At 44.3% G+C, this 24,739-nt stretch overlaps 2 protein-coding genes across 3 annotated transcripts in view; one reads left to right on the top strand and one right to left on the bottom strand.

Moving 5' to 3' along the window:
• The window catches only part of NKX6-3 (NK6 homeobox 3), a 5,887-nt gene extending 5,862 nt beyond the window's left edge, over positions 1 to 25 (top strand). The window contains exon 3 of the mRNA XM_069965894.1: positions 1 to 25. This exon is cut by the window's left edge and continues 927 nt beyond it. The gene's annotated coding sequence lies outside the window, so the exon portion shown is untranslated.
• Positions 26 to 2,676: 2,651 nt separating this feature from the next.
• Positions 2,677 to 24,739, bottom strand: part of LOC138788123 (inositol polyphosphate-5-phosphatase A-like) — a 30,952-nt gene continuing 8,889 nt past the window's right edge. Inside the window, exons 6-17 of one of the 2 annotated variants that reach the window (XM_069965759.1) lie at positions 11,240 to 11,303; positions 10,402 to 10,505; positions 7,222 to 7,274; positions 5,772 to 5,891; positions 5,596 to 5,674; positions 5,441 to 5,503; positions 4,865 to 4,939; positions 4,457 to 4,530; positions 4,271 to 4,382; positions 4,125 to 4,193; positions 3,992 to 4,045; positions 2,677 to 2,801 (exon numbers count right to left, since the gene is read on the bottom strand). In XM_069965759.1, the coding sequence (XP_069821860.1) occupies positions 3,995 to 4,045; positions 4,125 to 4,193; positions 4,271 to 4,382; positions 4,457 to 4,530; positions 4,865 to 4,939; positions 5,441 to 5,503; positions 5,596 to 5,674; positions 5,772 to 5,891; positions 7,222 to 7,274; positions 10,402 to 10,505; positions 11,240 to 11,303 (864 nt within the window). In that variant the 3' untranslated portion in view covers positions 2,677 to 2,801; positions 3,992 to 3,994. Of the gene's footprint in view, positions 2,802 to 3,991; positions 4,194 to 4,270; positions 4,383 to 4,456; positions 4,531 to 4,864; positions 4,940 to 5,440; positions 5,504 to 5,595; positions 5,675 to 5,771; positions 5,892 to 7,221; positions 7,275 to 10,401; positions 10,506 to 11,239; positions 11,304 to 24,739 lie in introns of both variants that reach the window. The other variant, XR_011362559.1, reaches the window with a different exon arrangement.

Genomic DNA, 24,739 nt, shown 5'->3' with positions numbered 1-24,739 from the left:
GGCAATTCCTGTAACAATGTGTGTATCCAAAATGATCATTAAACATGCACAAGTTCTATTGTTTCAGTGTTTGTTAATGGGAACGTAGCCGTCCATAGCAAAAAAAAACGCGCCAACTTCCCGAAACATCCCCACACCCATCCAAGAGTTATGTCTTGCATTGCTGCCTTGCTCTATTGAAGTAAATTAGTGTGAGCTGCAATACCACATGCAACCTGCGGAGAGGTGTGGTGCTGTTTTACTACCACTTTAAGAAATGGGGATATAAGTTGCACACTTAAAGGTGTGACTGCTAATATTCTAGTAGTAATCTTTCTATTGCCTAATGATAGACACATTGCGTAAAAGAATTTTTGGTTTAATTCTGTGAACATTTTTGGTATTTTAGTTCGGTAAAAATTGAAGAAAAAAAAAGGTTCATTTTGAAACATATATATATATATATATTTTTTTTTTATATAAAACTGACAGTCTTCCAGTTAAATATCTCTTCTCCCTAAACATGAAGGTAAGGTCGATATTGACAGTCAGTTCCATTACATGGTAATTTTCATGTTTTCTGTGATTATCTTTGATAGTCGGAGGATCTGCTACTATTAGATTACAAGTGCTCAGTTTCCCTACAGCACCTCCACAGGGGAAGTTAGGTATGACATGGTGTTGAAAATAATAGGCCAGCATGTCGTAGTAGATTATGTGTTATTATACATCATGAAATACCTGGACGTGGCTGATATGACTGGTATAAGGGGCCACTGGTGGTGTTTCTGCGATACAAAAGGAGGAAGATAGATGTTCATTTGGTTTTGCATTGCATTGTGAAGGCTAGAAGCATCTGGACTGTGCATTTTCTTCTATCCGCATACATCAGCCTGTTGTGCTAGATGTGGAGGAGCAGCAGGTGACTGCACAATGGCACCGGGCCAGCCGCAGAGTCCACACTGACCTGCAGGCTCTCAGACAGTCACCATAAAAGCATTGGAAAATAATATGGTCTAACCTAATATCTACACCAGGAATGCTACATGCATTACAATAGACCTGTAATGGAGAAGTCAGGGACTAGGAATGTAGGGTCAAATATGAACCTGCCATGATGGTACATCAGCAATGGTGCCTTCGAAGAGTCAAGAGTTTGTTCATTACAATGACATACTGTAGCATAAGAGTTTGCTGTAGGTGGACACCATCAATATGATGCATTATACCTAGCATACATGGATAGTAGTTGTTGAATATATGCCCATAAGGGTGTGGGAGAAGAAGGCCAAAACCTGATCAGTTATAAAGAGTAACTCTGACAACAATCGTTTTATCATTATGGAATAAATGGTCTCACTGGGAATACATAGATGACATTCCCCTGACTCACTGCCGCCTCAGTCCATATATCATAAGAGAGGAGAATTAGAGTAATTATGAGATAACACACACCCTGCCGAAGTAAACGTGTCATGTAATCTTCTCTACTTCCTCCCCACATGTGGCCAAAGCCGTATAAGCCTGATGTTATAATCTCCCAGCATCCCGTACTGCTCTATATGTGTAATCTGATATTACGGGAGTGCATCCTATATGTGATATTCTATACATGGAGAAGGTCCATAGAGCTGTAATATAAGGATCTTCCCCGGCAAAAGGTTCAATGGCTTTAAATAATACACAATCACCTGCTGCTAATATACAGCCAAGTCATATGACATCTCGTAACATGAAGAATTGCTGCCACATCCATCCCTCAGCTTTTTCTAAAATTTTACAGCAATTGTTACAGTTGTGTTGTTGTTTTGGCCATGAACAGCGCCACCAGGACCAAGAACCATGTTTGGTATTGCAGCACTTGAATGACGTGCTAAGTGATGTCATCCCCCCCCCAGCGATCTCCCCAATGCCTAACGGCCCTATTCCACCGGACGATTATCGTTCAGATTATCGTTAAATCGTTCGAATCTAAACGATAATCGTTCGGTTGAAATGCAGTTAACGATTAACGACTGAACGAGAAATCGTTGATCGCTTTATAAGACCAGGACCTATTTTTATCGTTGCTTGTTCGCAAATTGTTCGCATTGAATAAGACATCGTTCGGTCGTTTGCAATAGATATGAACGCAATAGCGAATAAATAGCGAAGAAGAAACAATCGCAAATACGATCATAAGTAACGATTATCGTTCCATGGAAATGAGTGAACATTTTCAGGTCTTTCGCAACAGCGGTCGTTTGAGATCGTTAACGATTATGCGAACAATAATCGTCTGGTGTAATAGGGCCCTAATACTGCTTCTCTGTCAGTCAAGCAATGATAGGGATGGGAGGGGGAGCAAGGAGATGTTACAGCCTTTAGCTCTTCAGGAACTTGGGAACGCCATTTTCTGTGTTCTGGAAGTACAGACATATATATGAAAGGTACCATGTGTCTCCTTGACCTAACAGCTATCAGTGTCAGCAGTTCAGGAACCTGTATGGTGGGTGACACCAGATCTCCATGATCTCATGATATGGCGGTGTCACTGACAAACCATACGACACAATAGTCTGTGGTACTGATATCCACCATCAGCTCTTCCAGGATGGTGGGCAGGACCTGGTGTCAGATGGTGAATTGCTAGGTAAGTGTTGGATGTGTATCCTATACATACATCACCTCAAATAATCACACAAACTAATACGAAAAGATTATACAAGACGTATATTAAATAAAATAATATTAAATATGTGTAATGGCAATAATAGTGTCTAGTAAAAAGATCCCTCCAAGAGTCGCCATGGCAGTAGGATGATCTGGGATCCATGGGTGACCTGTTAAGATGAAGATATGGCAATGTGACGTAGGTGCAAACAATGCTAAATAAAGCTTTTATTTGTATAGCGCCAACTGAATCCGTATCATCTGTAAGTTTTGGGTGTGGGAGGAAACCGGAGTACCGGAAAGAAACCCCCGCAAACTGGAAGAGAACATACAAACTCTTTGCAGATGTTGCCCTTGGTGGCAGAACACCAGCTACAGCGCTAACCACTGCTAAGATGGCCATATACATGACAATAACTGTCAGGCACATTTTCATTGGCCAACAGCTATGTTCATGGTCAAACTTTTGGCTGACAGTGATCTCTTCCTAGGGAGAGAAGGGACACACTACAGCCAGACTGCTCTTGGCGCTGGCTTATCCCACTTACAACAATAGGGTCGGGTGGTAAAAAAACAATACACCCGATCCCTATCTTATGATGTTGAAGGAAAGTTGGGAGGTTGTCAAATATTTTAAAGACTCAGCAGAACCTTCCAAAACCAGTGAGTTCAGCTGACTTCAGTCTAAGGTGTATGCGCCCCTTAAGAGTAGAAGGAAACCACCACTGGAACTTTTGCCAGGTTTGTCCATTTTTTCTCAAATATTACCTGTATACTGTTTTTATTTATTAACAGAACCTTACAATGAGGATGAAACAAAAGAAAATAATTTTCTGCAATAGTAATCTGTCAGGTTTTATAAAGTTTGTATAACCCAGGACTAGAGCCAAAAACAGAACCCCCAATATTCACTTATTCCCAGACCCCAAAACTGAGACCCCAGATCAGATTCTATAATCCGGTCCCCTAGAGCTGACCCATAGTCCCAAAAGAAAACCCCATAATTTAGACCCAAGGGGGGAGATTTATCAAACATGGTGTAAGGTGAAACTGGCTCAGTTGCCCCTAGCAACCAATCAGATTTCACCTTTCATTTTCCAAAGTGTCTGTGAGGAATGAAAGGTGGAATCTGATTGGTTGCTAGGGGCAACTGAGCCAGTTTCACGTTATACCATGTTTGATAAATCTCTCCCCAAGATCCCATAATTTAGACCCCCCCGCCCCCATAGTTTGGACATTAGGCCGTGTACACAAGACCAAAGCCCTCTAAGCTAAAGAGAGGCCACAGCTGTTACCAGCAATATAGAGAATAGTACCCAATAAATATAGTACAGGACTCCAAGAGAAGCCATCACTTCACCTGTTAATTTTCTGGCTGGTCCACTGTCTCCATCTCGAAGTAGAGGAATACAGGCTAACGTAACAAGAAAGATCTGTCAGTGACTGGCACTTGCAATATACACATCCATATGCCAACGCTTCCTCCATCTTACCTTGTGATCCCCCATACAGACATCTCCCCCAATCCGCCCATACCGTACACAAGTTTCTCCATGTTTACCCTGTGGAAGACAAGAAGGATGAGAGGAGGAGATGGGAGGAAGAGGTGGATTCAAGTCCAGTGGTCATTGGGACGCACCTTCTGCAATAAGGCTCTGGCTGCGTGAGACATGAAGACCCGGTCACACCACGCAGGACATCGCGTACCCATAAACTCTGAAGGTTTGCTCACATTTTCACTGAACGGGTACCTGGGAAGGAAGGACTATAAATGCACCACCTATAGCAAATTGTTCATTTATAAGAGAGAATAAACTTTTCTTACGTAGGTGGAAAGGAGATCTGGACCTCGGTCAGCTCACTCAAGAAAGGGATAGGTTCATGGTCAAATCTTAGCAACTGCAGACAAGAACAGAGACAGGTGACCTTATGTGAAAGAATTAACATAGGAACGGTTGGAGAAGCTCTGACGCAACAGAAGACAACGACATTTAGAGCCTATCATAGGGTAAATTCTATCCTATTCGATCTCATTGGTGATCTGTCCTGTGTATAATGATAGCAACAAAAGATTTATGGATGTACAAAAGTTCTATATAAATGGAGAAGGGGTTAACGCTCTGAAGGGCTCAAGGAATCCAAATCTCGTAGGACATACCACATAGGACCTAAGTTATGGCATAAAAAGTTAGATGAGATTTATTACAGTATCGCAGTATGGATGACGTCTCACCATGTGCTCATTTTCGTCCTGAAATACCTTTGCGTTCTGATGTTCAAACCGTTTACATTTCATTATAAGCTGAACCTGAGACGGGAAAACAGATCATGTATGACCAAGTATGTGAAGAGAAAGGATAGATAGAGAGAGAGAGAGAGAGAGAGAGATAGGGGAGAGAGAGATAGATAGATAGATAGATAGATAGATAGATAGATAGATAGATAGATGAAAATTCTAAGAAAAATATATGGGGCATGTGCCTTGGGCCTCCTTGACATTGGGGACACATGGGATTTCAACCTTCCCCCATCTCTGCCCAGACCAGATCTGAAACTAATTTTAGCTTACAGTCTACCGGGTATACTCTTACTATATCATCACAGCCATCTGGATGAAGCCACATTGAAGTTGCTGGCTCGGCTATCTCCATAACGCTCACTGGGGTGGGGCATATGCATGTATGGCTACTTTTCCTATTTGTGGTATAATATGATATGGTGTGGTCTGGGTCCTAGATGCCACCACCACCAACCTTAATCTGGCCCTGGAAGGAATATTGCCGAGATATTTAGAGAAACACAATTCTACCTCTCCATCCTGTTCATACACAGCAGTGTGCCCATCTCTGTCACTCGAGGACCAGCCTTGAGCCTGTGGGTAGAGGATTGCACATTATCCCTCAGTACATGGAGTATAATATGTCCAATAAAACGTACTGTATATATTTCAGCTGATCTTCAGACCTGGATGAGACTTTTCAAGTCCAAACGAAAGTTGAAGTCTCCAAACAGGAAAAATGGTGCATTACAGTCATCTTTTAACCTGGGGAACATTGAAAAAAAAGGAGGATAAATTGCCATAAAAGAAGGGAAGCCCATGGGAAATTTCTCAAGACGTCATGTCGAGCATTGTGTGGTACCTGGTCAGCACATGGTATAAGGCTCTCCTACGGTTGGTGCTGTACACAGATGGGGAGCAGTCAATTGACACTAAGTTTGAGGCATCATGGAAGAGGTGAAGGTTCACAAGATCGAACATCCTTAAACATAGAAGACAAATTATGTGTCAATGGTCCTACACCATAAAATTTTTACACAAATTCTGCGGGAAGGAAATGGACAATGCATTGGTTGGATGTGAAAAGTGATGAGCGAACTTGCCAACGGCATTTGACTCCAAGCGACTGGAGAAGTTGGATGGAGCCCTAGGAAGTCCTAGAAAACATGGATGCAGCCATAGGCCATAGGCTGTATTCGTGTTTTCCTGGCTACATCCAACTTCCTCAGCAGCCGGGAGTCAAATGTTAAATGTTTGTCAAGTTCGCTCATCACTAGTGGACACACAGTGTCAATGTAACAAATCATAGCATATCCATCCTCAAGCTAATAATAAGGTGATCTCAAAGTTAAAACTTATCACCTCTCCAAAAGATAGGGAAAAAGTATCACCAGTGGGGGTCCATCCACTGAGTGCCCACTGATCAAGGGAATGGGGGTCCCTCACCTCCAAAGGATAACCCCTTTAAAGTGTGTTTTACCAGACTTGGTACTCAAGGACTGGTAGCTGTAACTCCCACTCCTCTGGACAATAGTGGGGGTCCCAGTTACTGTCTTCCCATTAAACCAATGGAAGATATTGAAACCTACTTGAAACGCTGGCTGGGAATATTATTTTCTGGGCCTTCAACAAATAGCCAGAGCACAGATTGCGACTAAAAAGAGAGCCTCTTGGCGTTACTTGAGCTGCCCATTGATTTTCATGAGGACTGTGTAATGATTTATTTCTCCTGTGGAGGCACTATAGGGAGAATGAGCAGTGCGATACCATGTGATTCGTGTATTGGGTGGGGATGGGATCCAAGCAAATTGGGCCGATACAAGGCAAACAAGCATGTTAGGGTATAGCTATAGATAGCATTGCTTTGAGAAAAGTAGGGACAACTTATAAAGGTAGAGTGAAACCTCTCCGTAAGTCCCCCCACTACCCAGACCAGATTTTGCATAACAGATTTTCAATTGAGAAGACCCCCTCCATAGAAGACCACTTTTCAATGCATTTTTGTGTGGTTCTCTCTAAGAGGCTTCACTGTACAATGAAGAGTAAAAGGCGGCAGTCCGGGCTCGTACATTGCAGCAAGCCACAAGTCTGCAGTAGATCAAGCTCAGGGAAGTATTGGGATCAAGGGTTGCTCATTATTGGAGATATGAGTCAAACACAAACAAATTTATCATTGCAATTGTCAACCTAGAGAACAATCAGACTGCGCTAAGCCTTCAGCACGGAAGACTTGGCTGCTATCACCCGCACGTGTTACACAAGCATGTGTCCCAGGCACTAACATCAAGCTGTTAGTAGGAGAGTGAACTAACCGGTCATTGACTAGCCATCTCGTCTTCATGAATCCCTTGCGAGTCCATGCAAACTGTGGGCAACACAAAAGGTTATTAAAGGGGCTGTCTGGTTTATAGAGTTAAAGTGGTATTCCCATCTCATACAGTACATACAATATACACACAACTGTACTAGAGATCTGCAGGTGCCTAAGGGTACTATTACACGGAGCGATAATCGGCCGATTATCGCTCCGTGTAATAAATACAACGATCGGCTGATCGTTGATAAAGGTTAGAACCTATATTTGTCGGGCGCCGACTGACGGCGACTTACGATATACTTTGCCTATTCAGGCTGCAGGGCTGCTCCTGCGGTCCTCTTCTCCGAGTCCCACACGCTCTAGCTTCAGAGTGGCCTGTCAGCTGACAGGCCATTCAGCCAATCACAGGCCGTGGCGGTCCCAGCCTGTGATTGGCTGAGCGGCCTCTCAGCTGACAGGCCGCTCTGAAGCTAGAGCGCGCGGGACCCGGGAATATATAGTTCAAGCAAGGGCTGCAAGGACATCGGTAACAATGTCTTTGCAGCCCTTGTTAAACGATTATCGGGCCATGTAAAAGGCCCAGTAAACAAGCGCCGATTTGCTAGATTTTACAGGTATACAGGTATTATCGGGCCCCCTTTGGCCCGTGTAATACCACCCTAAGACTGTTGGAGTGGAGTTGGTGTTAAATTTAAATACACAGTAGGTCAAAATTTAAAAAATTCAACAAAGTCGCGGGACAACCTTGTTATTTATTGAAGCATGTGTGTGCGGCATTCTTGACACTTTCAGGGAAGCGTCCACGCCCACGCCCACATGTACCTGCCCTGATGCACAGATCGGGCTGTCCACAGAATGTGCCTCCCCCCCCCCCCAATGTATTCTTTATAGTTCACCCTTGCACTTTTATAACACCTCCTACCCCCCATATAATCTCCCCAATCTCCCCATCCATAGGACCCAAAATTTTAAAAATGCCCCTTCTGTAGCCCATGCGGCATTAACACCTTTAATAGGACACCCTAATACTGCCCACATAAAGTAATTGCCCTTGCACAGTAGTTACCCATTTATTTCCCCCAAATAGTAGCTAATCCCATAATAACGCCCCATATAGTAGTCAGCCCCCCTCAATAGTGCCCCATATAGTAGTCTGTACCACTCAATAGTGCCCCATATAGTAGTCTGTCCCACTCATTAGTGCCCCATGTAGTAATCATTACCCCAATAGTGCCCCATATAGTAGTCAGCCCCCCTAAAGAGTGCTCCGTATAGAAGTCAGCCCCCTCAACAGTGCCCTATGGGGTAGTCAGACCCACCTCAATAGTGCGTCATGTAGTAGTTAACCTCTCAATAGTGCCCCATATAGCACTCAGTCCCCCCTCAATAGTTCCCCATATAGTTATCAGCTCCCCCCAATAAAGCCCCACAAAGTAATCAGCCCCCCCCCCCCCCCCCAATACTGCCCCATACAGTTGTAAATTACCCCAGCAGCTCCTCTGCCTGCAGGACACCCGAATCAGGCAGTGAGTGTGATGACGTCACCAGGCTACCTGTGTCGGGTTGTGGCGTGTTAGGTCTGTAGCCTAGAGGTAAGTTGTAATAGAAGGTGACGCCGCATTCCCAACACAGGCAGCACAGTGACATCATCATACACGCTGCCTGAACCGGGTGCGTCCTGCAGAATATAATAGTATGGGCCTTCCAGGCAGCCGTCTGGACTGCCATTTTATTATTAGCTGGGCTGTCAGCAGGCAAGCTGTAGAAAATAAAAGGATTTCCTCTGCGGGCCAAAAATAATGGTACCATGGGCCAGAGTTTGACACGCCTGTTTTACATGATTTATATTAGTTATCCAGCAGTGGAATAATATACATGGTGTCATATAAGTGAATATTAGATGTTTCTAACATACATTGAATAACCGCATGGACAGACGTTAGTATATCAGTGGCCAAGATTATTGTTGCGCTCCATTTAGACCACTGGCTTAGGGCCCTATTCCACGGGACGATTATCGTTCGCATAATCGTTAACGATAAACGATCCAAACGACCGCTATTACGAAAGACCTGAAAACGTTCACCCATTTACATGGAACGATAATCGTTACTTATGATTGTTCTTGCGGTCGTCTTGACGTTGCTATTGCGTTTGTCACTACTGCGTTTGTCACTACTACGACCGAACGACTTATTCAATGCGATTTGTGAAAGAGCAACGATTAAAATAGGTCCAGGTCTTATTAAACGATCAACGATTTCTTGTTCGGTCGTTAGTCGTTAACTGCTATTCAACCGAACGATTATCGTTTAGATTCGAACGATTTAACGATAATCTGAACGATAATCGTCTCGTGGAATAGGGCCCCTAGAGTTTCAAATTAAAAGTGTCTCTGCCACTATAGACATGTCAAAACCTGTACCCACCCCCAATCCCCCCAGCGCTTGGCTACCATATCAGATAACGATCCTTTTTACACACTTTGTAATCCCCTGAGGACCCTGGTAATCTGGGAGAAATGCGCAGGAGGAAAGGGGCTGAGTGAGGGTAATAATAAGGTGAATTAGTCATCTGGGCTGTGACTAGTTACACCTACACTGGAGGGCAGCACAGCACTAGGCATGTAAAAGAAGTAGCTTTGACAGTAGGGGGGGCTGCATCACTGCATGTCTCATGGGCTTGTCACTCGCCTTGCTGGCATGCACACAGTAATGCGGTGGAGTCATGAGTGCAAGAAAAGCAGCTTTTTCACAAAGTATAAAGCAAGCTGGCAGTATGAGCCTGGGGGCTGAGTAGAAATATGCTACCTACGTGAAACTGAAGGGAGATTTTGGGGTATAATGTGTGAGGAGATGTCTAAAGTTTGCTCTAGGGCCCATAGGACTCCACAAGTGGCTACTGTATATCTTCATGGAATATAAGCACTACTCAGCAAAGTCATATAGAACAAGACTCAAGCCTTGAGAGGACTGGTGCAGCTTACTGGGGAAATCCTGCTACCCCATAATACACAGCTTAGCTATCAACATCAGCACTAAACTGTAAACCTAGAGAATGGAAAATTAAAGGGTTTGTCCAGGAATAACCTCCCCTGGAGGTCTTATAATCAGACCACTGGGCAGGCTCTGGCACTTCACCAGTAGTCGGACCCCAGGGATTGTACTGCTCGTACCTCCAGCCAGAAGTCTTGTGGAAACCTCTCCTTATGAACGGTGGGACAATCCTCAAGTGACCCCATCCACATTGTATGGCCAGAGACAGGCACAAAATTCTTTTCTGAAGGAAAGAAGACCAGAGATGACATTACTGACCACATATTTATTACTGACCAGATAACCATGAATTCCATTAAAAAAAAACAACTCATAAAGAGAAGTCTCACTTAAAGTGGTGGTCCATGGTCCCCCCCCACCCCCTCGTTCAGAATCTAGTTACAAAGATCAACTCTTTCTCTGTGGAGGACCAGTCCTGTCCTGTATTACACAGATAACCCATTGATTTGAATAGACATTGTGTAATGCTTGGTTTCTCCTGTGGTGGCGCTGCAGAGAAACTGAATACTTATAGATCACAGCTGATCACTGGGGACCCAACTATGAGGACACTTTGCGATCTGCTTATTGTCAAGGGGGCCTCCTAAGAACAAATGGAAACAAATGCGCTACTGCGCACACCGTGTCTACCATAATCAGAAATGACCACAGATCAGGACTTTTTACTATGGACTCAAATACTGTAGATTATATGACCTAACAGGGGACTGGAGCTGGATACATGACCAGGGTGATAGAAACCCTACGGCTCAGATGCTGCCACTTCCCTCTGTTCTTGGCTAAAGTCTATATTATCTATTAAAGCTAATAGTGCCTTCAGTTGTAAGGGCATGCTGGGAGTTGTAGTTTTTGCACCAGCTAGTCGCCAGCAAATTTGGGACCACTATTATAATACGAGGATAACAGCCACTCTGGCACTGAAAGACTTCATCCATTCTCTCTATACATCCATCTTACCTTGGAAATCATAGATGTGCACACTACGCAGGGAGCTGTGTATGAAATAGACAGAAGCCAGCGCCTGTGTACAGAGAGAGAGAAGGGAATGGGTTATTATGGGCTGGAAGGAAGGAAGGGGTTAATAAAGTCTGAGCCCATGGGTTCCGAGCAGTCTTTGCTATGGACAAGTGCATAGGTGAACTCAGCAACCCCCAGCCGGCCCTAGGGGGCACCATGGACCCTCCCATCCTCACGGCTCCACTCGGCTGATTAATTGGGAGCTGGCGATCAATAGGAGGCAGAAAATTAAAACTATTTTTAAGAGATTAAGTCGTTTAACAGCTGTCTGGAGCTATGTCAGAGAGGGATACCACAGAGACCCGAGGGGAGGGGGAGCTGGCAGCGGCCGGGGTGGGGGAGAGGGGCCATAGGAAGCACACAGAATGTGAATTTAGGAAGGGAAGTAGAAGTGATGCCAGCCCACCCAATCTTGCTGGTTCTATAGTTTGTTGTATTCTATGGCAGGCGGCTATTGCCCTAGGTAGACCTAGCGTGAAGTGGCCCCATTATACTAGAATTACTATACCACCTGTAATGGTAAACTGGCCAGAGCCTGGGACTCATGGCGACCATAGAGGAGAGAAGAAGATGTAGCAGAATCAAGTGTGTTCTTTAATTTAAGCCTACACAACATGAAGACAAACTCCGATAGATAGATACTTAGATAGATGTATGTAGACCTGTATAGAGCCAGGAGCTGTAGGCTGATATATGGCGGCATCAGGTACCACAGACGCCAATCAGTTGGCACCGGGGCCTGCCGTACGTGACAGGTGTATATAGGACAAGAGAGAGGCTGGCAGGAGATGGGTTAACAGAGTGGTGCTATAGGAGGGGGTGCCGGGATACACAGACATGTTCATAAATCAGAGTCTCGCACGAGAGAGTCGCAAAAATATAGAGTACCAAATAATTGCCTATCAAAAGAGCGTTAATAACCAGGAGTGAGAAGAAAGAGACAGCGCTGCCTGGGGAGAGAAAGGGAGCAGACTAGTGATGGAGAGACAGCTGACTGTGGAGACAATAAGAGCAGTCTAGTATAGAAGAGACAGCTGACTGTAGAGGACGAGAGCGGTCTAGTATAGAAGAGACAGCTGACTGGAGAGGACGAGAGAGGTCTAGTATAGAAGAGACAGCCGACTGGAGAGGACGAGAGAGGTCTAGTATAGAAGAGACAGCCGACTGGAGAGGACGAGAGAGGTCTAGTATAGAAGAGACAGCTGACTGGAGAGGACAAGAGTGGTGTAGAATAGAAGAGACAACCGACTGGAGAGGACGAGAGCAGTCTAGTATAGAAGAGACAGCTGACTGGAGAGGACGAGAGTGGTCTAGTATAGAAGAGACAGCTGACTGGAGAAGACGAGAGCGGTCTAGTATATAAGAGATAGCTGACTGGAGAGAATGGGAGTGGTCTAGTATAGAAGAGACAGCTGACTGGAGAGGACAAGAGCGGTCTAGTTTAGAAGAGACAGCTGACTGGAGAGGACGATAGCAGTCTAGTATATAAGAGACAGCTGACTGGAGAGGACGATAGCAGTCTAGTATATAAGAGACAGCTGACTGGAGAGGACGAGAGCGGTCTAGTATACAAGAGACAGCTGGCTGGAGAGAATGGGAGTGGTCTAGTATACAAGAGACAGCTGACTGGAGAGGATAAGAGCAGTCTAGTCTAGAAGAGACAGCTGACTGGAGAGGACGATAGCAGTCTAGTATAGAAGGGACAGCTGACTGGAGAGGACGAGAATGGTCTAGTATAGAAGAGACAGCTGACTGGAAAGGACAAGAGTGGTTTAGTATAGAAGAGACAGCTGACTGGACAGAACGAAAGCGGTCTAGTATAGTAGAGACAGTAGACTGTCGAGACAATAAGAGCGGTCTAGTACAGAAGAGACAGCTGGCTGGAAAGAATGGGAGTGGTCTAGTATAGAAGAGACAGCTGACTGGAGAGGACAAGAGCGGTCTAGTTTAGAAGAGACAGCTGACTGGAGAGGACGATAGCAGTCTAGTATATTAGAGACAGCTGACTGGAGAGGACAAGAGTGGTCTAGTATAGAAGAGACAGCTGACTGGAGAGAATGGGAGTGGTCTAGTATACAAGAGACAGCTGACTGGAGAGGATAAGAGCAGTCTAGTCTAGAAGAGACAGCTGACTGGAGAGGACGATAGCAGTCTAGTATAGAAGGGACAGCTGACTGGAGAGGACGAGAATGGTCTAGTATAGAAGAGACAGCTGACTGGAAAGGACAAGAGTGGTTTAGTATAGAAGAGACAGCTGACTGGAAAGAACGAAAGCGGTCTAGTATAGTAGAGACAGTAGACTGTCGAGACAATGAGAGCGGTCTAGTACAGAAGAGACAGCTGGCTGGAGAGAGAACGAGAGCGGTCTAGTATAGAAAAGAAAGCTGACTGGAAAGAATGAGAGCAGTCTAGTATAGTAGAGACAGTTGACTGTGGAGACAATGAGAGCAGTCTAGTATAGAAAAGACAGCTGACTGGAGGGAACAAGAGTGGTCTAGTAGACAGCTGACTGGGAACGACATTACAGCAGATCCGCAGCAGATCTGATCTAAATAAGTGAACACAGCATCAAATCTGCTGCAGATCCTGTACGTGTGAACGCACCCTATAGAAGAGTGGTAGAACAATACACATACAGCAACTAAAATCTGAAAGACGTGGAAGGAAAGGACGGAACAAATAGATCGATGAATAACCAAATAGCCAAAATGTCAAATGCTCGGCCAATGATCACCTGCAGACAGATCCCAGTGGATCTGAGGTTACCAGTAAGCACGGCCACAACCCGGAGACGACTAAGGAACCAAGTTACCAACAGGAATTCCCTGCAAACTCCTTTTGTTTAAAAAAGACATGTCCCAAATAGGTTAAAATTGGCGCAACACTTTGTAAATTGCTGTAAGCAAATGTTTTCTGGATCTAGTGGCCACAGACAATGTTAAAGGGGACTATTCAGAATTAACAGAATTACCATTCTATCAGAAACAGCACCACCCCTCTTCTCAGTTTGGGTGTGGTATTGCAATTCGGTTCTATTGAAGTGAATGGCGATGACTTGGGGCGGTGCTGTTTTTGGAAGAAAGCAGCTATGTTCTTCAAATCTTGGATAGCCCCTTTACAGGGGTTTGGGTTTTATAGAAATAAAGCTTTAATCACTGTATAAATAATGAGTACTACAATAGTATAACATATGCTGTGTTTTAACCCTTTACTAGACACTAGTCTGCTGTCTGCAAGTGGCGACCTGAAGACAGAGCAACGGCTGGCTGTTTTCTATACGATAGACATTACTATACATTTGGCCACTAGGTGTCTCACTTTATGGAAAACTGCATTCCAGGCTTCGTCACTAAGGCCACTTGGTCTTTAGTAACTGAAAAAAAGAGACAAAATGCAGGAAGTGATGTCGGTCGGCCCAGTGAAGATGAATTCTGATTGGCCAGCAGCTGTACATGCCCCTATGCACTGCTGCAGCTGAGAAAACTAACTGATCTTTGGGCCCGCCTACCAGCTAAGAGTGAAATGCATGAGCAGCACAGTGGGACAACTGGAGAAATTAAAATAAAAATGAACAACATACATAATGCACACATTAAGTATATAGTTGCTGGAGTTTTTATTGTTTATATGTCACACCTTAAATGCGGCCAGCATAAATAAGTGACAGAAATTACATCCATTCTGTTCTCCTAATATGCAGGAGAATGAGATTCATGCTGTACCCTTCCCCTCAACCTCCAGCTGCTGATTGACAGTTAACTAGCACAGATAGATAACTGCCAATCAGCAGCTGGTAGGTGGAGTTTGCTGGAGCTCATGAAAATCTAGGATTACTGGGCTCATGCACGTAATGCACAGAGGACTACTTATTGTCCATGTTACTCAGGAGGATATCTCTGGATCAGCTGCACAGGACCGTGTAAGTGATCATTCTGTTCAGCTTTCTGTTACTAGTTTATGCTGCTCTGAGATAGGACACCATAAACCTACTGACAGAGTCTCTTTAAGGTTACCAAACAACATGGCTGAGAAAAAATATTCATCTGCAAATGTGACAGACTCCATGAAGAATGAAGGACTCCCAGGTTTCATGGATTATATTCTTTATAGGGGTTATCCAGGCTTAGGAAAAACTTGTCCTCTCTCTTCCAGAATCATCACCTCTCCTGTCCTCAGGATGGATGTGGGTTTTGCAGCTCAGTTACATTGAAGTGTACTTGTAATACTGCTCACAGCCTGACGACAGGGGTGGCGCTGTTTTTCAAAGAATGTAACTTTTTAATTCAAAAACGAAATAAAAGTAGATGTGCACGCTGTTTATAACATACTGCGTCAGAAAAGAGTCCAAGGAAGTTATGAAATATACACCACATTCTCATAAAGTAACCCTCCCAGTCTCAGAGTCCGGACTATAATAAAGAGTATAAAGGTATAGCATATCCAGCAGATAGTTATAAAAGTGCCCATTTTCAGTCCTCGGCCATAAATACAGCTATTCCTGTCCCTATCTCGCACAGTGTTTACACACACTCCTCACACCTCTCTTTATTCCCCTCCCTCGCAGTATTTATCACGCCGCTGACACGATCAATACTTTTAATCTAGAGCTAAATTTATTAACTATGGGAGACAGGAGGGGAGATAAATGTGACCCCTGCCTCTCGCTCTCACGTACCAGAACTTCACTAACTTAAGGGGTTCACTAAGTTCCTATGACAGGTCATTATCCGCCATGGCTCCCTTCTTCATATAGGGGTGTAGGTATCTGGGGGTGATCAGAAGTCTAGAAAATAGCTGGAATTACCTTATTTAGGCTATTGGCCCCCCTAGTATCTATCCTGGAGACCTTACTATTTGTTGCCATCTTGCTCACGACAGTGGGATATACAGCCTATCCATATAGACAGGACAGGAGTAAGTGATCATCTATACCACCCCCTGCAGACACACCCCTAGGGTCTACAGAATATCACAACTTCTCCAGGGCTGCAGCTTTTAAAGAAGCTCTGTACATAGCAAGATGGATGGAATCTGCCAGCTGTAATGGGTTCTAAACTGCTGACACTGTTAGAGGAGGTGTCAAGGAGACACATGGTACCTTATATAGATCTGTCTGTGCTTCCAGGATGTAGAGAAATACTTTTATTCTCCAGAGTAAAGAATTAAAGAGGCATTCCAAAGAGCCTGAAGTGCTGCAAGCTGACATGCCTCCTTGCTCCCCTTACCATCCCTGTCTCTGCTTGGGGCTCAGCTTCGAGCTGTCAGTAAAGCAGGTATAGGGATGGGAGAGGGAGCAAGGAAACATTAGAGACCAAGAGCACTTCAGGGGTTTGGGAACATCTCCTTGACACTTTGCACCAGCGAATAAAAGCAATTTTCTGTGTTATGGAAGCACAGATGTAGATAATAAAGGTACCATGTGTCTCCCTGACCTAATGGCGATCCACGGGGATCCCTACACCAGCACCAGTCTATTCATGTGTAAAAAAAAAAAGCAATGTACCTAGTGGTACATTCACTTTAAGAGTACGTTTACACTTACCGGATCCGCAGCAGATTTCATTTAAATAACTGAACACAGTATAAAATCTGCACCATCAAATCTGCTGCGGATCTGCTGCAGATGTGCTGCAGATCCTGTAGGTGTGAACGCACCCTAAGGGTGCGTTCACATGTACAGGATCCGCAGCAGATTCGATGCTGTGTTTAGTTATTTAGTTATGACCAAATTCTTTGGACGGAGGAAGGAATCCGCCCGTGCATAGAATGGAGTCTATGACACAGGCAGAGACGCGTGCACCCGCCACAGTCCACGAGCGGTGGATTACGCAACGGAGTTTCTGTCACTTTTCAGCAGTGTGCACATACCCTAACCCCTTTTATGCTTCCACTCCTTGACAGCAAGACAAAATATATTAGAATGAGAAAAAAAAAGTATATTCTCAGCTTGTTTAATGTAAAGTAGCATCAGGACTCTCCGCAGGCTACGTGACGCTCGGACAGGAGCAATGTTCAGCTGCACAGGATGGATATAAGGATATTTTTTGTCACCAGCAGTTTTCCCCCTGAGGACTGAAGTATGAAATCATAGAGAGGGAACGACTGTCTGGGCATAAGGGGGGATGAACTTTCAGATGAATCCTTGTTTAGTGAAGAGGCGTTGTGTGTGCATGCAGCTATCAGGCTCGGCCCAAAATACCAGGTTTACTAGTTTAGCACTATTTAGTTACTTTTTTTTTTTTTTACCCAATTTGGTAAAATACTACCCAATACTAAACCTGGTTTTGATGCAGCATTTCTAGTGTGATAATGATGGAGCTCTACGCAACCTCTTGGCTTCACAGCAAGAACAATAGGATCCAGACAAGTGTAGATATTATTCTGTCAATCTATGGCTATTTTTTGGGTCATAAAAAAAACTATTTTTCAAGTTTTCTTGAGCTCAAAGAAAAAAAGAGATGAGGTTGGTAAAACATTGTCATACGTTTTTTGCCCCACAAATATCTGGTTTGTAAATTGCTTAATAGAATTTTGCTAAAATTGAAAAAAAAAAAAATTCAATTTTTTTTTTTCTTTATAAGAAAAAGGCCAAAAAAAAAAAAAAAAAAAAAAGGTATGCAATATAGATATTTGTTTGAGGCTGAAACTAAAACAAAATCAAATAGCGAATAAAAAACTTAGCATGCACATTGTGCCTCAGTTTTAAAGGGGCAGTCTGACATTATTATTATTACTTATTTTTATTTATATGCCATCTGGGCCAAGTTGCAAAAAAATATGTATACCTACCCTTTTGGCTCCATCCTATCCCCAGATCTTCTCCTGAGATGGAGAGGGACCTGCCCGCTAATCACTGGCCGAGATGACACACCAAGGCAAGGCACAGAAGATGTGGGGACCAGACTTAAGGCCCTTTTACACAAGTGGCTTATCCATCAGGAGTGATGCTAGAAATGCTCCTTCAGCCAATAATCGGCCTGTGTAAAAGTGACAGCGATCAGCCGAGTAGTGGGAAAACGCCTGATCCTCAGCTGATTGAATCTTTTGAAAGGGCTTTAAAATTTATTGTTACTGTCTGCACATCTTATGGTGAAAACAGGAGATGTGCGACTGATAACAAAGGAAAACCAACAGCACAAATATGTATATATCCGTGCTGTCAGTTTCCAGATCACACATGCACTGTGTGATCCGGCAATTAACAGCCACAGCTGTATCTTTAGGCTACCGCCTCCTCCAGAATGATTGACAGCTGGAAGAGGTGGGGCAGACTAAATATACAGTGGCCGAAGGGGAGAGCCAGAGAGCAGGATGCCAGATCCCACAGCAGCACACTAGATATGCAAGCACTGCACTGCATGTGTGATCTGGAAACTGACAGCACGGATATACGCACAAGGATTATTCATGCAGCCTGACCGCTCGATTACTGTTTTTTTTTTTCTATTTTAACCTGGCCCAGCAAAAAAATAAAAAACATTTAAAAAAAAAAAAAAATGCTGACCTGCCCCTTTAAGTACGTAATGTTAGTACTTTTTAGATTACTTTATGTACTTTTTGTCTTTCTTATTAAAGTATCTCCTACATCATCCCCATAATGTCCCTGTCCACCTCTGTGTTCCAGACGCAACACTATGGCAGAGGGTGTTAATATGTGACTAATCCTAATTAATCCTGGTTGGAATATTTCGGGTTATTAGACTATGTATATAGATGATAACCACCACATTAAGCGTCAGTGTGTGTCCATGCGGATACACAGTCGTCTATGTGAATTGCTGGTGTAAGTGAAATTGAGCTGGGAGCGGTGCGGCCAGGCATCCCCCGGCACACAGCGCACTTTTCCTAATTTATGAGGAGCTCTGTGTCTTAACAAAGCTACCCATTGATTTTTCTTATAACTTAAACAATTATCTCATTTATATCTCGGCGCGCCCCGTCCTCCTCACAATGCCGGCCCCGCACATCCTAATGATTTTTTGTTTATTCCTGATCCATTACATGGAGCCTCGTACAGTAAAACAAACTATTGATTTGCATTTATAATCAAATGGGTCAATTCATTTATCTAATTCTCATTAATCCTGTCCTACGATGTCAGCGGACGCTAAAGTATGTACCTGAAATGGGAGGAAGAGGCTCAAAGTATTACAAGGGGGGGTTGGACAGATTTGGGAAAAACATGGCTCCACACCTGGGTTGGGAGGCATCTGGTATTGCAGATGGGCTTCAATTAAGTTAATAGAGCTGGGCTGCAATACCACATTCCACCTGAGCACAGGTGTGGCGCTATTTCTGGAATAAGTAACCAGGTTTTTCTAATTCTAGATAACCCCTTAACATTAGGGTGCTATATACACTATGTCTATGGTAAAATATCACAGCAGGTGTCCACCCTGCATACTTGGAAAATGGGCTAATGAAAGAAACCATCAGCAAGGAGACATTGTTGGAGAGTTATTCCTCATACATACACACATAAGAGCCACACAGTGATGCTGTTGTATGTGTTTTATGGTGCTCTGCACACGACCATATTGCAGGGCTATTCCCCCTTTAAGGTGGCAGAGGGCAACGTGGACCTCAGCCAGCAGTAAGGCTCACCATGACAGGCTGCCCCTGAAGCTGCATGGGAGATGAGGGCCCTGGGCATTTGCCCCCTCCTAACACCAGCTCTCTGCTGCCACCTTCCATGTCAGGAACTGTCCAGAGTAGTAATCCCCATAGAAAACCTCTCCTGCTCTGGACAGTTCCTGACAAGGACAAAGGTGGCAGCAGAGAGCACTGTGTCAGACTGGAAAGTAAACACCATTTCCTGCAGGACATACAGCAGCGGATAAGTATGAGAAGACTTGAGATTTTTTAATAGAAGTAATTTTTTTAGTGGAAGTTGATTTGAAAGAAAAAGATTTTCGCTGGGTAAAACCTTTAAAGGGAATCTGTCAGCATCTGGGCTGGTCCCGAGGTGCTGACAGTGTAGTGAAGGTGCACGTCCGTTAATGTATGTGGTACCTGTCTTTTAGTAATCTGTGCAGTAGTTTTATTTTTATTCTTGCTTGTAACTTGTAGTGGTGAGGAGTTCGTGCCGCACTTAGGCACGCCTCACCACCGCTTCCTCCTCCCTCATTGCTGCCCGGCCTCCTGCTTCCTGGTGACGTTGCTGGCAAAGGCCATGCGCCGGTATGCGCATGCGCCGTGGACCCTGTGTCCCGAATGGTGCATGCGCCGTAGCACACATGAGTGGCACAACTGTGGGCATACTGGAAAGTCAGCGCGCGGCCCTTGCCAGCAAAGTCATCAGGAAGCAGGAGGCCGGGCAGCAAAGAGGGAGGAGGAAGCGGTGGTGAGGCGTGCCTTAGGGCCCTATTCCACCGGACGATTATCGTTCAGATTATCGTTAAATCGTTCGAATCTAAACGATAATCGTTCGGTTGAAATGCAGTAACGATTAACGACCGAACGAGAAATCGATGATCGCTTTATAAGACCTGGACCTATTTTTATCGTTGCTCGTTTGCAAAACATTCGCAAATCGTTCGCATTGAATAAGACATCGTTCGGTCGTTCGCAATAGATACGAACGCAATAGCGAAGAAATACGGAAGAAGAAACGATCGCAATTACGATCATAAGTAACGATTATCGTTCCATGGAAATGAGTGAACGTTTTCAGGTCTTTCGCAATAGCGGTCGTTTGAGATCGTTAATCGTTAACGATTATGCAAACGATAATCGTCCGGTGGAATAGGGCCCTAATGGCCCTATTCCACGGGTCGTTTTAGAGGAGCAAACGAGCGCTATTAGCGCTAGTTTGCTCCTCGTTCCCCGCTCGCTGCCGCCGCTATTCAACGCGGCTGCAGCGAGCGGGTAAGTGCGGGAGGGGCGGCGGGGAGCTGCGGGGGGGCTGCCCGGGGGATCGCTGATCGTCCGGGCAGCCCATAGGATATAGCAGCGTCTGCTGCCGATGCTCCTATTCAACGGAGCGACGGCAGCAGATCGCTGCTATATCAGTCGCTTGTTTTTCAACATGTTGAAAAACAAGCGACTGCAACGATCAGCCGACATGAACGATGTCGGCTGATCGTTGCACTCTATTCCTCGGAACGATTATCGTCCGTAGCGGTCGATATCGTCCGAAAACGAACGATAATCGTTCCGTGGAATAGGGCCTTAAGTGCGGCACAAACTCCTACAAGCAAGAAGTTACAAGCAAGATTAAAAAAAAAAAAAACAACTCCTGCACTGATTACTAAAAGAAAGGTACCGCATACATTAACGGACACGCACCTTCACTACACTGTCAGCACCTCGGGACCAGCTCAGATGCTGACAGATTCCCTTTAAAAGGGGTTATCCACATTTGGAAAAAGCACAGCTACTTTCTTAAAAAAAAACAGGGTGTGTGTGGTATTACAATTCAGCTCCATTTACTTCAATGGAACTGGGCTACAAAACCCCTCAACCCAAACTGAGAGCAAGAGTGATGCTGTTTCTAGAGGAGAACAGTCATGTTTTTCTAAGTCCGGACAACCCCTTTAAGCCCCTCTAGAGAGCCAGTTCACCATTCATTAAGCCTAATATCGGTGTCCCATATTTGTGGGGTAGCTCCCTAGGATTGGGGGCCCTGTGAATTTAGGGGCCCAATAGAGAGAAGCACTCTCTCTAGCTGTTTCAGGAGGGGTATTAGGACAGAACCCCCTTCTATGACATAACACCATAGACAGGATTACCACAAATCTGCTAATTTGATCCAACCCAGTAGGGCACAACTATAGGTGACACAGAAATAATACACAGCCCCCCCCCCCCCCCCCCAAGGGCCCCTTTGTTACATATGAGATGAGTATAAATGGGGGATGGTAGATAGAAGCGGTCACAGAATGGGTCCCGGGGGCTCCACGCTCCGCCTCTGGTTACTCATGACACAATGACGCTCATCCAGGTGACATTTGTACCACACCTCGCCTTACTGTAATCCCAGTAATCTGCGTAATGTTCACAATTCTCATTACTGTAGATAAGTGGCCCTGAGGCCTGATTTCCTTATCAGCTTAGTAATGATAAAACCCGGAGCCGATAACAACACCTTCATATCACTCCGGTAGAGCTGTATATCCTCATTACTCTCACATTCCACTTCAACATCTCAACTTTCACACCCAATAGGTAGATGAAGCGATTGGATTCCTTTTCTGAAGGAACTGGGAATAGCACTAATTAAAGACTACTAACATCTTGAAGCTCGTTTTTCCTATTGTTTATTCCTCCTAAATGCAAAATCACACAATTTCTAAAGAGTCGGCACTTAAAATCAATGTTTTGCTGTTGTAGAGTCTGCGTCGTTCCTTCACATAGCTGACTTCACATACACTGCCCCCTGCTGGTGTGATAATGTGGAGGATACACTGCCCCCTGCTGTTGTGATGATGTGGAGGAGTCACTGCCCCCTGATGGTGTGATGATGTGGCGAGGACACATTGCCCTCTGCTCCTGTGAGGATATGGAGGATGCACAGCCCCCTGCTGGTGTGATGATGTGGGGAGAGGACACACTGCCCCCTGCTGGTGTGATGATGTGGGGAGGACACACTGCCCCCTGCTGGTGTGATGATGTGGGGAGGACACACTGCCCTCTGCTGGTGTAAGGATGTGGAGGATACACAGCCCCCTGCTGGTGTGATGATGTGGGAAGGACACACTGCCCCCTGCTGGAGTGATGATGTGGGAAGGATACACTGCCCCCTGCTGGTGTGATGATTTGCAGAAAGTTGCAGGTAACATGTTTGTCCCCCTACTGACCAGTTTATGAGAAGACATAACCCCCATCATTGACTACATATTTCTTTATTTACTTCATGGGGAAAAATACAGTGACAGGTTCTTTCTGTGGCACCCAGTGGTCATCTTTGGTATTGCACTGCTCCTTTTTTTAAATTCTTTTTGTTAACAATTTTTTTTTTTTCAGAATTTCAGCATGCCAGTTAGTTCCCTATCCATACTGTCTATGGGAGTTACGTTAACAATATAAAATTGCCTGTCCACTTGTATCCAGCCTTGGCCGGAGGGCTAATGTTCTACAGGCTGGTATGAGTGTGAACCTGTCAGACATCAGCGGTGTATATACCTGAGATAGGAAAGCCCCTTTAAGTACAAGTAATAGTGCAGGGGAGGGGTTAGCACAGAGTTCTGGGTCCATGGACATCAAGCCATAAATCTTCTACAGATCAGTTTATGGGGAGACAGTTTTGGATGTTGCATAAGTAGCAGATCTGCAGTATAATATTGTAATTAAAGGGAATCTTTGAATAAAACAACGTGATAAATAGTGCAAAGAAGTGTCCACTAGGGTGCTGGTCCTCCTATACAGCAATGTATACCATAATATGAAGTAACCACCAGCATTGCCTATAGACGTCCTGTTCTTTATATTTATCTCACAGGAGAGAGACTGAAAATATAATCTCTCAGCGCCACCTTGTGGTCACTAGCAATACTGCATTTCTTTATTTATTTTTAAATCCCTCAATTTAAAGTTTCTTTTACTTTTCTCGTAAAGGGAATGTACGAGATCAGAAAACATACAGAAACAGCACCTCTCCAGCGTCCAGTATTGCAATTTTTGTTTTCTAGAAGAAAGCCGACATTTATCCTAATAACATAGAACCCGTTACTAGTCATCTTCTCTTATTGTGCCGGACTGGGAATAAAGTTGGCAAAGTTCCACTCTGTAACAGGATACATGTCAATTGTTCTAAAATGTCTGGGAGACCCCTGCAAAGGAGAGAGATTTCCTAGAAAGGATGGAAAATCATACAGGGGCCCCACTCACTAGTCCTTGATATTCATGAGCACCAGCACACTGCACCTATGTCAATCAACATCTGGAAAGTTGAGGGAAAGGTGATCTGTGTTAATTTTGGGGTGTATACACACACGTTTTATATATATATATATATATATATATATATATATATATATATATATATATGTATAGTACATGAACAGGGCAGATGATGGTGCAACATAAACAGACAAGGTTCCACAACATTGCCTGACACCTGATATAGTGAATGTCACTTTGAGATCACTGTAACAAACTGATCTGTGCTTTCAGCATGCTGTAAATGAAGAACTTGCCATTGCCAGTAATCCTATTCATATCTCACAGTGTTCCAGGCATGCATGTAACCTGTTGCAGAAGGGCAAGCTTATAGCTGAAGAATCAGCGATCAGAGATTGTGGAAGGATTTACTAATTTATCATGTATAACAGATCAGATCAAAGATGGAGGAGGATGGCAGAGAAGAGGAGTTACATCCTAACAAGAGAGAACAGCAAAGAACACCATTAAATTTACTTCAAATGTTTTTAAATCAACTGGTGTCAGAAAGTTTGTAAATTACTTCTATTAAAAAAAAAATTAAATCCTTTCAGTACTTAT

Source organism: Dendropsophus ebraccatus, chromosome 1 (genome assembly GCF_027789765.1).
Source record: "Dendropsophus ebraccatus isolate aDenEbr1 chromosome 1, aDenEbr1.pat, whole genome shotgun sequence".
Taxonomy (NCBI): Eukaryota; Metazoa; Chordata; class Amphibia; order Anura; family Hylidae; genus Dendropsophus; species Dendropsophus ebraccatus.
The sequence above is the reverse complement of the archived record's forward strand: the minus strand, read 5'-3'. Positions and strand labels throughout refer to the sequence as shown.